Source organism: Apodemus sylvaticus, chromosome 6 (genome assembly GCF_947179515.1).
Source record: "Apodemus sylvaticus chromosome 6, mApoSyl1.1, whole genome shotgun sequence".
NCBI classification, from domain to species: domain Eukaryota; kingdom Metazoa; phylum Chordata; class Mammalia; order Rodentia; family Muridae; genus Apodemus; species Apodemus sylvaticus.
The window spans coordinates 2,268,755-2,281,797 of NC_067477.1; the positions used below are offsets into that span (position 1 = coordinate 2,268,755).

General features: G+C 42.6%; 1 protein-coding gene across 1 annotated transcript in view; it reads left to right on the plus strand.

Moving 5' to 3' along the window:
- Positions 1-13,043, plus strand: part of Dnah11 (dynein axonemal heavy chain 11) — a 297,877-nt gene that overhangs the window by 258,261 nt on the left and 26,573 nt on the right. Inside the window, exons 69-73 of the mRNA XM_052184825.1 lie at positions 3,551-3,721; positions 4,764-4,886; positions 8,726-8,919; positions 10,504-10,652; positions 11,497-11,624. Coding sequence (XP_052040785.1) covers positions 3,551-3,721; positions 4,764-4,886; positions 8,726-8,919; positions 10,504-10,652; positions 11,497-11,624 — 765 coding nt within the window. The remainder of the gene's footprint in view (positions 1-3,550; positions 3,722-4,763; positions 4,887-8,725; positions 8,920-10,503; positions 10,653-11,496; positions 11,625-13,043) is intronic.

The window sequence follows — 13,043 nt, forward strand, 5'->3', positions numbered from 1 at the left end:
ATGAGAACTTGAAAATGTCCAATAGTCATTACAGAAATGCCAAATAAAGGCAGATAAGGGTCTTGCTCTATATCCATTTGTGGCTGCGAAAATCTCAGCAGTGATAAGGCACCACAGCACCCTTACAAGCTAGGGAAATGAAGCTTCATAAGTTATTTTGGAGGGCACTTTGGGGACTCCCTGCTAAATACAGGGCACAGTTCCAATGGAACCTCACATTTTTAGTCCAGATATGGGCCTAAGAGAAATATGAATACAGAGAGTAATGCAAAAATTAATCACAATGCTCACAGGCATTTCTATGTCAAAATTTGTAAATAACCCAAAGGAATTGCTCAAAATGTCAGTGAACGAGCTACAGGCACACACATTTGTTTATTATAAGATGTTATGTTAAGAAGCAGCATCTAGATGCTGAAGAATGCTCACCATATAAATCCTGTGTGTGGGAGATTGGAGAAAAGATGAGATTAATTTATAGTAACAGAGGTGAGTCTATAGGACTGGGACTAGTGGGTACAGTGGTGACAATTACTCTAAGGACTCTAATTACACTTAGGACTTTTGGGGTGGTGAAAGTTGAAGGGATGTTGGACTGGAAGATGGCTCTGTCTATAAAATATTTTCCACCCAGCACCCATATCAGGCATCAGGCATGGTGGGAAGAAGAGGAGGTAGAGATGAAAACAACTTAATATCTTGGACATGTTAGCCAGAGAACATAGCTTCCCTAAATGGGCAGCTCTAGATCAGTAATAGACCCTGCCTCACAAAACAAGGTTGACAGCACCTAATTAATAATACCTGAGGTTTTCTTGTCTTCTAAACAGTGTATACAAACACCAAAGTTAGTAATAATAAATAACAGAGGGCTGGGATATAGCTCAGTAGTAAAGCACTTAACAAGCATGTGTGAGGCCAGGATTTACTTTGTGCATTTGACATCATAGGATTTTACTTACACACACACACACACACACACACACACATATATTGCAATGCAAATTGTTCTGTGCTCTGATACTTAAAATGCATCCATGTAGAGAGACAGATGTGTACAAATCCATCCATCCTTGAGGAACAGCCTTACCTAGAGAGGTATTCCTGAGGGAAAAGGGTGTTTGAGAATGTTGAAAAGAATGACCCAAAGTCAAATCATGGGTACAAGTTGATAGCCTAATATTCTGCTCGAGATGGCTCCCTGTGTAGCTCTCTGTAGATAGCTCTTGGGTCTGTAGTCTGTTCAAGACAGCTGTCTCTCCAGATAGTTCTTTCTGCTTGAGGCAGTTCTCTTGCTAGGAAAATAGTTCTAAAAGCTCTCAGGATAGAAAAACTGCTATAAAAAATTTCTTGGATATTCTTTTAAAAATGTTCTAAAAGAGCTGTGTTTGCTCTCCTTGGATTTTCCAACCAAAGATAGAAATCCTATTAGAAAAAAATTAAAAAAGAACTTTGTTTGCTCTCTAGAGATCTCCAGACAGCTCAGCTCTTGCTAGAAAAAAGTTCTAAAAATTAACTGCTATCACTCTCTGCCAGCTCATCTTATATATAGACCAAAAGCCCAGCCTTTTATTTACTTATCAATTCAGTCATTTATTCCAGGTTTCTTCTTGATCATCCCACACATCAGCACTCCATGACCTTAGCTCCTTGACTCTTAGGAAAAGGACATTTTTTTTAAACACTGCAAATAAATTCAGAGATCTGCCTACCTTTGTAAGCACAAACAATAAACTTAGCTGGATGGGATCCAGTCATGTGATTACTACTATTCTGACCATGCCTGGACCTAAGTTCATTCTGTCCCAGTCTGACCTTAAACTCAGAAATCTGCCTGCTTTTGTGTCTGCCTGCCTCTGTATCTTTCTGACAAGCTGGCTCATAGTGTAGTGCCTCTGTTTTTCTAGGTTCACAAAGCCCCATATATAATTCAAACTGTATCCCTATATTTTGTATAGTTGAGAAGCTGTATAAGTTTGAACTCATGTTTTCATAATTCTTTCCTATAACCTTAAAGACTGTCTTGAAGGTCTCAGTTTTCACTATTTGCTGAGGTATTAAACACACCCTCACCTCCTGGACTTGTGCTGTCTCTGATTGTCATGGAGATTCATTAACCTTTGACAGAGAAGACATTTCCTGATAACCTTGGCAGGGAGAATCTTTCCTGAAGGAGGAACATGAAATATGCATATGAATATGCTGCATGCCCAGCAATCATCAACTCTCATGGAGGTCCATGCTCTGCTAGCTCTGTCCAGGGACAGGAAGCCATGCCACTCCATCCATTCCACATGGCCAAGCAGGACTCCACACATTCTCAAAATGGCCAGACATGAAATAAAGTGAATACTAAGAGTAATTTTAAAACAATAATCATAGGACATAATCACAAAAATCGTAACACCTCGAACTACTATGGAAGTAAGACTGGAGACAGTGTGGGGAAATTGCAGCTCCTTCACATGCTAACTTGGGATCCACAGGAAACAGGACAACACTTTCTCAAAAACTAAAAATGGAATGGCAGGGTGAGCTGGCAATAACTCCACTTCTGGCTATATATCCAAAATAGCAAAAAGAGCCCCTGAACAGATAGCTCAGGACCTGTGTTCATAGCAGTAGTATTACAATAAGCCAACAATGGAGGCCTTACAAATGTGTGCCAGCAAATGAATGGATTACCAACACGGCCCACACATGTGGTAGAACACCAGTTAGCCTTTAAAAGAAATTCTGAGGCATTTGATGACATGGTAAAACCTGGAAGCCATTGTCCTGAGGGTAATAAGCCATTCACAAAGATAAACACTGCCTGACTCCACTCACGTGACACACCCAGGGTAGGTAAACTCATGGACACAAGGAAGAATGGTGGGTGCCAAGGACAGGGTGTGAGAAGGATGAATAGTTGGTAAAGCTATAGAGACTTGGTTTGGAAGGATGAAAAAGGTTTGATATTTTAATACTACTACACATTTAAAATAGTTCGGGCATTAAAATTTTACAGGTATTTCAAACATAATTTGCATGTAATAAAATTGAAGTATATGTATGGAAGAAGAGAAGATGGTCTGATTGCTAAAATAGAAATGCAAATAGGCTTTGTAGAATCATTTTAATAATGGTCATTAACTAGGCACAGTGGCACACACCTATAATCCTAGCACTTGGGAGGCAAAGGCAACAGGATTGACATAAGTTCAAGCCTATCATGGTTTACAAAGTGAGTTCCAGGCCAGCCAAGGTAAATAACAGAAGACCTTATCAAATGTGTATGCACCCATGTGAGCACACACACATACACACACACACATACATGCACATGCATACACACATGTGCATATACTTGTATCATGACATCAAACCTAAAATGGACACTTTCTGTATGGCACAAACTCTGAGTGTTTTAGTAGCTCATGTAAGCCTCATAAAAGTCCTACCTTGTCTTCCCTCCCCATAAATAGAGTTTGAGCTGTACCCTTATGTATCTGAGGCTAGCTAGATACTCAAGCATGACTTTACTCTAACAGTCATATTGACCTTCCAGGCTTTCAACATACTGTTCCACAGAGCCATTGAGCAAGCTGACAAGGTGGAGGACACTCAGGAGCGTATCTGTGCCCTAATAGAGAGCATCACCCACGCCACCTTCCTCTATGCCAGCCAAGCACTGTTTGAGAAGGACAAGCTCACATTTCTGTCCCAGATGGCCTTTCAGGTGAGGACATCAGTCACTTGAAGCTTTTCTGGAACCCAAGGCTGACACCTCAGATTATTGCACATTTTCCTCCTGCCAAAGGCAAACAGAAATGCCTTCTCAGAATCTTTTGATGACAAGGAACTTGAGCATGGAATGGCTTTTGCCTAGGGTGCTTCGGTTTGGGGATCTGGCAACTATCCCTCTAAGAAACATCAGTGAGAGATACTTGGTTCATATTTTCCTGTCCTATAAACAAACTTTCTAGGTTCTACTAAAAATATTCTTTGAGGTCCAGATCTGAGTTTCTTATGGTCCTTTAAAACAAAATCTCACATGCTAACAGAACTTCTACTTTAGGATGCATAGTATCCCACTGTATAAAGTTAATGTCTTTCTAGAAAATTAAATCTCAAAAATAATTAATAGATGATATAATAAATTAATTAGCTTAATCTAACCATCCTATGATATAACCATGTATTAAAACATCGTATCTTGTTCCACAAATATACATACATTATTTGTCAATTAAAAATACAATTTAAAATTATTTAGCACAATAAATAAGTAAAAAAGAAAGAAAGAAAGAAAGAAAGAAAGAAAGAAAGAAAGAAAGAAAGAAAGAAAGAAAGAAAGAAAAGAAAGAAAGAAAAGCAAGCTAGCTCCATCTGAGCCTCATGCTCCAATTTTCAGTGAATTCTGCTCATTTAAGTATTTGCTTAAATAAAAGGGTCAATGACAAGAAGGGACAATAATACCAGGTTCTGATGAAATAAGCATGCTGTTAGTAGCTAGTCCAGTGGGGCAGATATGAAAGCACATTTGATATATGTTGTTCATTGCTGTAAGTGTTGAAACTGGAAAAAAATGAACCCTGTCAAGTGCTTTCTATTCACTGCTGGCTTGGGTTTGAGATCATCTGCACACTCTAAGAGTTTATTTCAAACGCAGAGTAGACCCTGCTAAGATTCTCAGCAGTTACGCCTGGTTAATGTGGCAGCTTCTTATGTCATTAGCTTGATGAAAACCAATTTATCTTTTGCATGTGTTCTCTCTCGAGATCTTACTGAGAAGGAATGAGATTCACCCCCTTGAGCTGGACTTCCTGCTTCGGTTCACAGTTGAGCATACTTACTCGAGCCCTGTTGATTTTCTAACTGCTCAGTCATGGAGTGCTGTTAAGGTACATGACAAACTTGCTTTCTCAATTCTTAATTTATTTTTTTCAAGCAATGTGTTTCTTTAACGTAGAATGACAACTCATAAAATAAAGATAATGTAGACATCACTTACTTTGTAGAAGCATGCTAGATACTTTGTATTATCCAATTGGCTACTTTCTTATCCAAAGATAAAGGAGCATTTGTTCGCTGTATGGGAGGAAAAGTTATTAGTAATTATGTAAGTCTGCTTTGACTTACATAAATCAAAGGATATAAAAGATCAAATCCAGGTGTGGTAATAGTATATCTGTAACCCTAACACTGGGAAGGCAGAGACTAGAGGATCCCTGGAGCTTTCTGGCCAGCAAATACAGCTCAATTGGTAAGCTCCAGATTCAACAAAAGACTCTTTCTCAAAAAGTAAGGTTGCCTAGCCAGATAGTGTTGGTGTACACCTTTAATCCCAGTCCTCAGGAGGCAGAAGCAAGCAGGCCTCTTGAGTTCAAGGCCAGCCTGGTCTACACAGTAACAGCCAGGACTACACAGAGAAATAGTGTCTCAAACCCAATGATGATGATGATGAGGGGGAAGGGGAGGAGGAGCAGGTGGAATAGGAGAGGAGGATGGAGAATGTGACATTTGTTGTCTCTGACTCTTACTGCCTCTGTCTGCTAACTTAGGCCTGGTCCTAGAAGCTTCTAGCCTCCATGCAATCCAATCTAGGCCTAGAGTGTTTTCAGCCTCTGAGACCTACTGGTGAATAAACTCACCCTTTCTAGCTGTTTCTGAACTCTGTCTGTGTGGTCAACTCAATTGCTTTGGCTCAAAACTCTTCTCTACACTGGCTGTTTCAAACTGGCTTCTTTTAGCTTCTGACTGTGTTGGGGTCCAGCATGTGGCTCAAACCACATGAACACCAATCTCAGTCAAATGGGCATAGTTTATTGAGCATGTACCCCAGAACTGATCAATCAGGGCCATGGTTCAGACTCTGAAGCTGAACTGTGACATTGAGTTAAGATCCTATAGGACTTTTAAGCCTAAAATCCACAAACATCCGTCCCAAGTTTTTCCACCAATCAAGATTTAGGGACTGGGGACTTCCTTAGGATCAGTTTTATACTTATCCTGCTCCCATTGGTTGGGGTACTCAACTGTGGCAGGGGACTTGCCTTATCTAACACTCATGCCTTAAGTTGCCAACCAGGATAGCAACCAGGATTGTCAGTTACCCATGTACATGTCTCTTTCTGCCAAGTAAAATGCCAGTTCCCAGGGAGGTCTCAGGAAATTAAACTCTACTCGACTACTACTCAAAATGCAAGCCTTGTTCCAAATAATTTCTTATATTGATGCAGGTGTCTCTCTTATGGCCATTCTAAGGACAGTTTATAAAAGTAAATACCATAAAAGCATATACACAGGTGTTGGAAGGACTGTTGGGTGGTTGGTTCAGGTCCAAACTTTTTGTGGGTAACTATACAAAGCAGGTGTACTGATTGTGATTCATTTTCAAGGGCATAGGACAAAACAGAATATGTAATCAGCTTGGGCATGAGAAAGTTTCCTAGTAATAGCAGAAACAATACATGAGAAAGTTTCCTTATACGTAGCAACACAAAATGGTAGCCTATCAGGTAGCAGTTACCTGGGCCTTAACATTCCACCTAGGCCTTAATATTTTACCTAGGCCTTAACAACTGAATTGTTCTGCTTGGCCTCAAACTAACTTTGGCAGTATGTTCTAACCTTCTGGCTCCTTCTGATTCTCTGGCTTGCTCTGTCTTTATCTCTGTTTAGGTTTTTTCTCCCTGCAACCTGTCTCTGTACAACTCTCCCAATAAAGCTGCCTCTGTCCTCTGCATTGATCTCTCTTAAGTCACCCCCCTTTCCTCTCTCTTCTCATGGGAGTTGGGCATATCCAATTCTGTCAAATCCTTCTCTGATCATCACTTTGTCTGCCACTCAAACATCAGTTTCAAACATGAGTGCTTCCTACTTACAAACTAACCTTACCTTCTTTTTGGGGATTAAAGGTGTGTACTAAGGCTGTGTCTGTATTGTAGCCAGAGGGATTAAAGATGTGTGTTAAGGCTGAGCTACACCAAAGCTAAAAACAGGTTGTTCCAGTAAACAACACAATCTTAGGATTCATAGTATGATCAAATATCCTGTAACTGAGGAGGAGGAGGAAGAGGAGGAGGAGGATATAGAGAGTGACTGAGAAAGACACCTAATATCTGCCCCTGGCTTCCACATGTGCATATATATACATGTATACACATGTGCACATACCACACACATATATGCACATACTCAAATAATAAAGTATTTAAGCAAAACTTCATTGCTAACTCATATTTCAGCCCCAGTTATGCTTCCTCTGTCTCTCTGCCAGAAGATCTTATTGTTGAGAATTCCAAGGCCCTGGATAGCAATCAACACGCACTAAGCTCTGCTCTGGGTTTTTGTTCTAAAAAGAAAATGCTCTCATACACTTTATGTTTACAGTATATTTATTTCTTTTTAGATTAAAAAAAATGGTATGTGTGTATGTGTGTGTGCATGTGTGTGTCTGTATGTATATGTGTTTATGTGCATATGAGTGTGTATATGTATGTGTGTGTTTATATATGTGTGTGTATATGTGTGTCTGTGTATGTGTGTCTATATATGCATGTCTGTGTGTCTCTGTGTGTGTCTGTGTGTATGCATGTATGTGTGTGGGTCTGTGTATCTGCATATGTGTATCTGTGTGTTTGTGTGTATATGTGTCCGTGTGTGTATGTATGTGTCTCTGTGTCTGTGTGTGTGTTCCTGTGTGTGTGCATGTATGTCTGTGTATGTGTCTGTGTGTGTATCTGTGTATGTGTGTCTGTGTGTGTCTCTGTGTGTATGTGTATGTTGTGTGTGTATGTCTGTGCTGTGTGTGTCTGTGTGTATTATGTGTGTGTATGTGTATATGCATATATGGCTATAAATGCAGGTGCCCAGTGAGTCCAGAAAGGACATTGGGTCACCTGAATCTAGGTTTACAGGTGACTTTAAGGGGCTCCTTGTAGATGCAGGTGGCTAAACTCAAGTATTATTGTAAAGCAGTGTTAACCACTGAGCAATCCAGCCCCTAGATCAGTGATTTTCAACCTGTATGTTACATCCCCTCTGGGGAATCACATATCAGATATCCTGGATAGCAGATGTTTGCATTACAACTTATAACTAGCAAAATTACAGCTATGAATTAGCAAAAAATAATTTGATGGTTAGGGAAGTCACCATAAAATGAGGAACCAAATAAAAGGGTCACAGCATTAGGAAGATTGAAAACCACTGGTCTAGATAGTAGTTTTAGAAATTTGTATTTTTAATTCAATTATCCCTTTAGAATTATGGATTTGTAACATTTTGTAACTCAGGGCCTCACTACAAAACAGACAGCACAAGGGGCGGGGCTGTGAAGAGAGTCAAACAAGAATGGAAAATAAAAAGCATTTGCTAAAATATTACTGAGAGGCAAGGCAATGGAAGGGGCTAACCCAACCGGCAGGGGCCTTTAGCAAGGGAACTTAGTTATAGACAACATGTCAGAGTTAGGAAAGAGCTGGCAAAGAAGCTGTGCCATGCACACCCTCACGACTGACACTCATGCCCACCCATCCCCCAAGGCTTCTAATCCACCAGGGTCAACAAGGCCAAAAGCCTAAGGTTGTCACTGACCCTTAGTCTAAGCAGGACAGGAAAGCAGTCAGGAACTCTTAAGAGGAATGGGAGGGCTGCCTGTGTCATCTCGATCTGTGAGCTGTGTTCATGACATCCCTGCACGAAAGCAGGGATTACGTTTTCCATGGCTGTATTGCAGGCAGTCGCCCTCATGGAGGAATTCCGAGGCCTAGACCGAGATGTGGAAGGATCTGCCAAGCAGTGGAGGAAATGGGTAGAATCTGAGTGTCCTGAAAAAGAAAAGTTACCGCAAGAGTGGAAGAAGAAAAGTTTAATACAGAAACTGATTATTTTGAGAGCGTTGCGGCCTGACAGGATGACGTATGCCCTGAGGTGAGTGATGAGCCTTTTCAGCAATACGGATTAAAATGGCAGAGGCCGGGTTCTAGGACTGAGGAGAAATCCCGCTAAGATCTCATCTCTAAAGTCCCTGTTCTGGTTAAACATGGCTAACCACTCAATGGTGAGGTGAGCTGATTTATATGCAGACTCGGCACATTCTTCCAAACAGCAGAATTGAGTTTGAGGGATAGGATCTGCGCTGATAATTCATGGAAGTTGTGAGTGGATGGTCAATTCCCATCACCTCTGTTGTGATCATAAAAAGAGAAAGAGGTTTGACAATATAGTATATGGCAGTGTGGGGGAAGGGGGCAGCCCAGTGGGCCCATGCCAAGGCATCCCTTGTCCTGAGGGACCAGACACCCACACACACCAGCATAATATAGAGTTTATTTAGGGCATGGGGAGTGGAGGCAGAGAAAGGCAGAGAGAGGGGGAGAGTAGAGAAGCAGAGGCTGGCCATGACCATGTGGAGAGAAGGGGGAGGGGAGGAGAGCCCAAGAGGGGCAAGAGAGAAGCAGAGAGTGAGAGAGGTGAGAGAGAGATAAGAGAAATAAGAGAGAGAGAAAGGGCTGAGCAGCCCTTTTTATATTAGGCCAGGTCTACCTGACTGTTGCCAGGTAATGGTGGGGAGGGGCCTACCTGGCTGTTGCCAGGTAATTGCAGGGTGGAGCTTAGACAGAATCCTAACAACCTCTGTTACTGGCTGTATGTTGGCTCTGAAGGTTTTGCCTCTTAAACAAAAAAGCCTTCACCGAGCCACTCACAGCCCTGTAACTGTAAGGTCACCACACTTCAAAAGCAGAAACCACAAACTACAGGGAGGTTTCAGTGCCCTTTCCTCTTCCCTCTTGGCCTCTAAGCAGTAGCAGGCTGTTCACTTCATACCAGTCTTCTCTTAATTTGAATTCACCTTCCAAAGTGTTCATAGCTTCATTCCCTGTGAGCAGTGTTTCTTCCTCAGTATCCATGTGCCGCGGGACTCTTCCTTTGCTTTGTCTAGTTTGACCAATTTTCCCCTCTGCAGAAGCCTCTATGGAACCCTGCTTTTCAGATTCATACTGCTTTGCAGTACTTGCTTTCTGCTAGATCTGATGCTACTGGAAAATAACCCCTGCTTAATTGCACTCCCCTATTAGAAACACCCCCAAAAGCATTTGTATATTCATGGGAAGCCCAGCAGGCTGGAAAATTGCACTGTGGCAAATCTAATGAACTGTTAATAAGTAATGGAGGAATGCGGCAGGCAGGAGGTTTGGGGGCTCCACAGCCATATGTGGACAGCTGATGTTGCTCAGAAGAGGACCCCAAAATGCAATGTAGGCCTCCAAATATCAGCATCTCAAGTCAGAGGCAATTTCAGTGATCACTGCTTGCATAAATCCACTTGGATTCCTGGGGCTCTCCTAAGAAGGACACCTCTTAGCATAAACACTGTTCCTTCCTTGTGCCTCAAATGAAGTTTACCCAAGCAGTGACACCTTTTGAAGTTGAAAAAGCAGATTTTTATTTGTCAGGAGGGGCTTGCTGTTGTTTTTGTTGTGTTCCAGTTTTGCCTGTTCTTTTCTTAAACAGAAATTTCGTAGAAGAGAAGCTAGGTGCAAAGTATGTGGAGAGGACCAGATTGGATCTGAGTAAAGCATTTGAAGAAAGCAGCCCAAGTACCCCGGTGTTCTTCATCCTGTCTCCAGGAGTCAACGCCCTTAAAGACTTAGAGGTGCTCGGTGAGTAGCCAGGAGGCTCACGGGCCTCCCCTCCCTCCCTCTTGTCTGCAGCTCCCGCTCACCCCTTCTGGGCAGTTATCTCCCCGCCTCCCCGTTCCCCACCCCATTTGTTGGAGATTGGGTGTGCAGAAAATGCAAAACTAACACTAACAACACAGTAGTCCGGAGCATTTCTCCAACAGAACATTCATCTGGTTGGCATAATGCAAGGTTCTTTTGTACTGTTTTCCACCTTTTGATGATATGAGGGCCAGAGGGCAATTTTCTCCATGCTCATGTAATCTCGTACCCCCTGTGACTAAATAATGGTCATTAGGGCAAGTCTATTCAATTGTATGAGGCACCGTCGCTCTGTGCTCTGGATTACTACCCCCACAGCCTGCTCCAGGAATACCAGGTTAATGTAGCTGTGACCTGCCTGGGCTCCATTTAAATGCAGCCTCACTAGGTGAGAGCCAGTACATTTACCCAATGAGCCAAGCCCTTCAAAACGGATGCAATTTCTACCACATGTTGCTCCTTTCTCTGAGGGGAAAAAACTCCTACTCCTGCAGGAGTTTAGAAAGCTCGCTAACAATGCCGCCATCTATCAAAATGTCAAAAGCTTCATTATCATAAAACCCAAGGAGCCAACTTCCACAGGCTTTTCAAAATGCGTGTAGGGAGGCATCTGGAGAAAGCTCAAAATAATGCCACTGGAAACAATAGGGAGGTCATTAGGATTCCGCAGGAAGGTAACCTATCAGGTGGCAGCTGTGGCCACAGACTTACATTAGGCCTCAAAATTCCAGACTCCCCTCCCAAGTTAACATTTGTCTCCCCTCCACCCTCAATTCTCCAACAGGCAAAAGACTGGGGTTTACGATTGACTCTGGAAAATTCCACAATGTGTCTCTAGGGCAAGGTCAGGAACTAGTGGCAGAAATGGCGCTGGAGAAAGCTGCCACTGGAGGACACTGGGTCATCCTTCAGGTGAGTGTGGTGAAGCTTTCATGGAAAAACACCGTGCATCAACCCATAGGTTGGGCCTTGCTGTGCTGCCCTGCCCAGCAGAGCAGGGCCCCTTTATTCAAGCTCAGAGTTATCTGCAGACCCTCCACGTGTTCTGGATGCCTGTCAGTCAGGAAGGGATGAGAATGAGCAGGCTAATAGAGATGGCTAGGATAATTGGTAAGATAAAAGAGGCAAGGGGTCAGTGTACCTGTAGCAGGCTGTGCTGTGCAGATAAGAAACTACTCCATGCAACGCAACGGATTGATCTAGTGTAAGAGGTTTATTGGGGGAGGGAAGAGCAAAAGGCCCTCTCAGAGTGGGGACAAGAGGGAGAGATGGAGAAAAAGAAGGGATGAGGAGAGGAGGGGAGAGAGGGAGAGATGGAGGGAGGGGCAGAGGGAGAGATGGAGGGAGGGGCAGAGGGAGAGATGGAGGGAGGGGCAGAGGGAGAGATGGAGGGAGGGGCAGAGAGAGAGAGAGAGAGAGAGAGAGAGAGAGAGAGAGAAAGAGAAAGCAAAAACTCTGGGTGGCTGGGGTCCCTTTTGTGAGTACCTGGGCATGACAGGTCATGATGTAAGCTGCTGCTAGCTAGGTCCCGGAGAGCAGGCCAGTGAGAATGCCTGATTGAGAACACTAATGTCATAGTATTAGAAGCTGTGTATCACTTCAAAGTTCACAGAACATTGTATACATGCACATACATATATATGTTTTATATATATATATATACACACATACACACAATACACATATGATATATAAATTATATCATATACTTCTATAACTCCACTCAGCCCCTAAGTAATCATGTAGCCTTTTGTCTGTAATTGAGAAACAGAAATAGGGCACACACACACACACATACACACATACACACACACACACACACACAATATTCTATAGCCTAGTGTTCTCCAGGTAATCTTTTTGGCCTAAGAACACAGGTCAGCTCTGGAGGACCAGGGAGCTGGACTGGTTGCTACAGCAGTGCTATCTGTAAGCATGATGGATATTTGGTGTGTGATGCCATCAGCCCAAAGGTTCTTGAACAGGCAGTTCATGGAACACTCTAGTCACTACAGCACAGCTCTAAGGTCAGTGCTGTCCTCTGAGTCAACTGGGTAACAGTAGAGGGCTCGGTTCTCAGAAGTACAGTGGTTGCTCAGATATGATGGACACATCAAAGTCTTGTATAGATAACAGAGTCCCATACATACAAGTCCTTATGCATCCAAAAGCTCAGACTATAGACAAAGCTACAAGGATATGGTCATCCTCAAAAGAACCAGTGGCTCAAACTAAATAGTTTTCCTTGTTTTGACACCAATGTGTGAGCTTCCAGTTAGCACATAAGCATGCATATGCACACACATATGTGCATTAGCATATGCACACGCA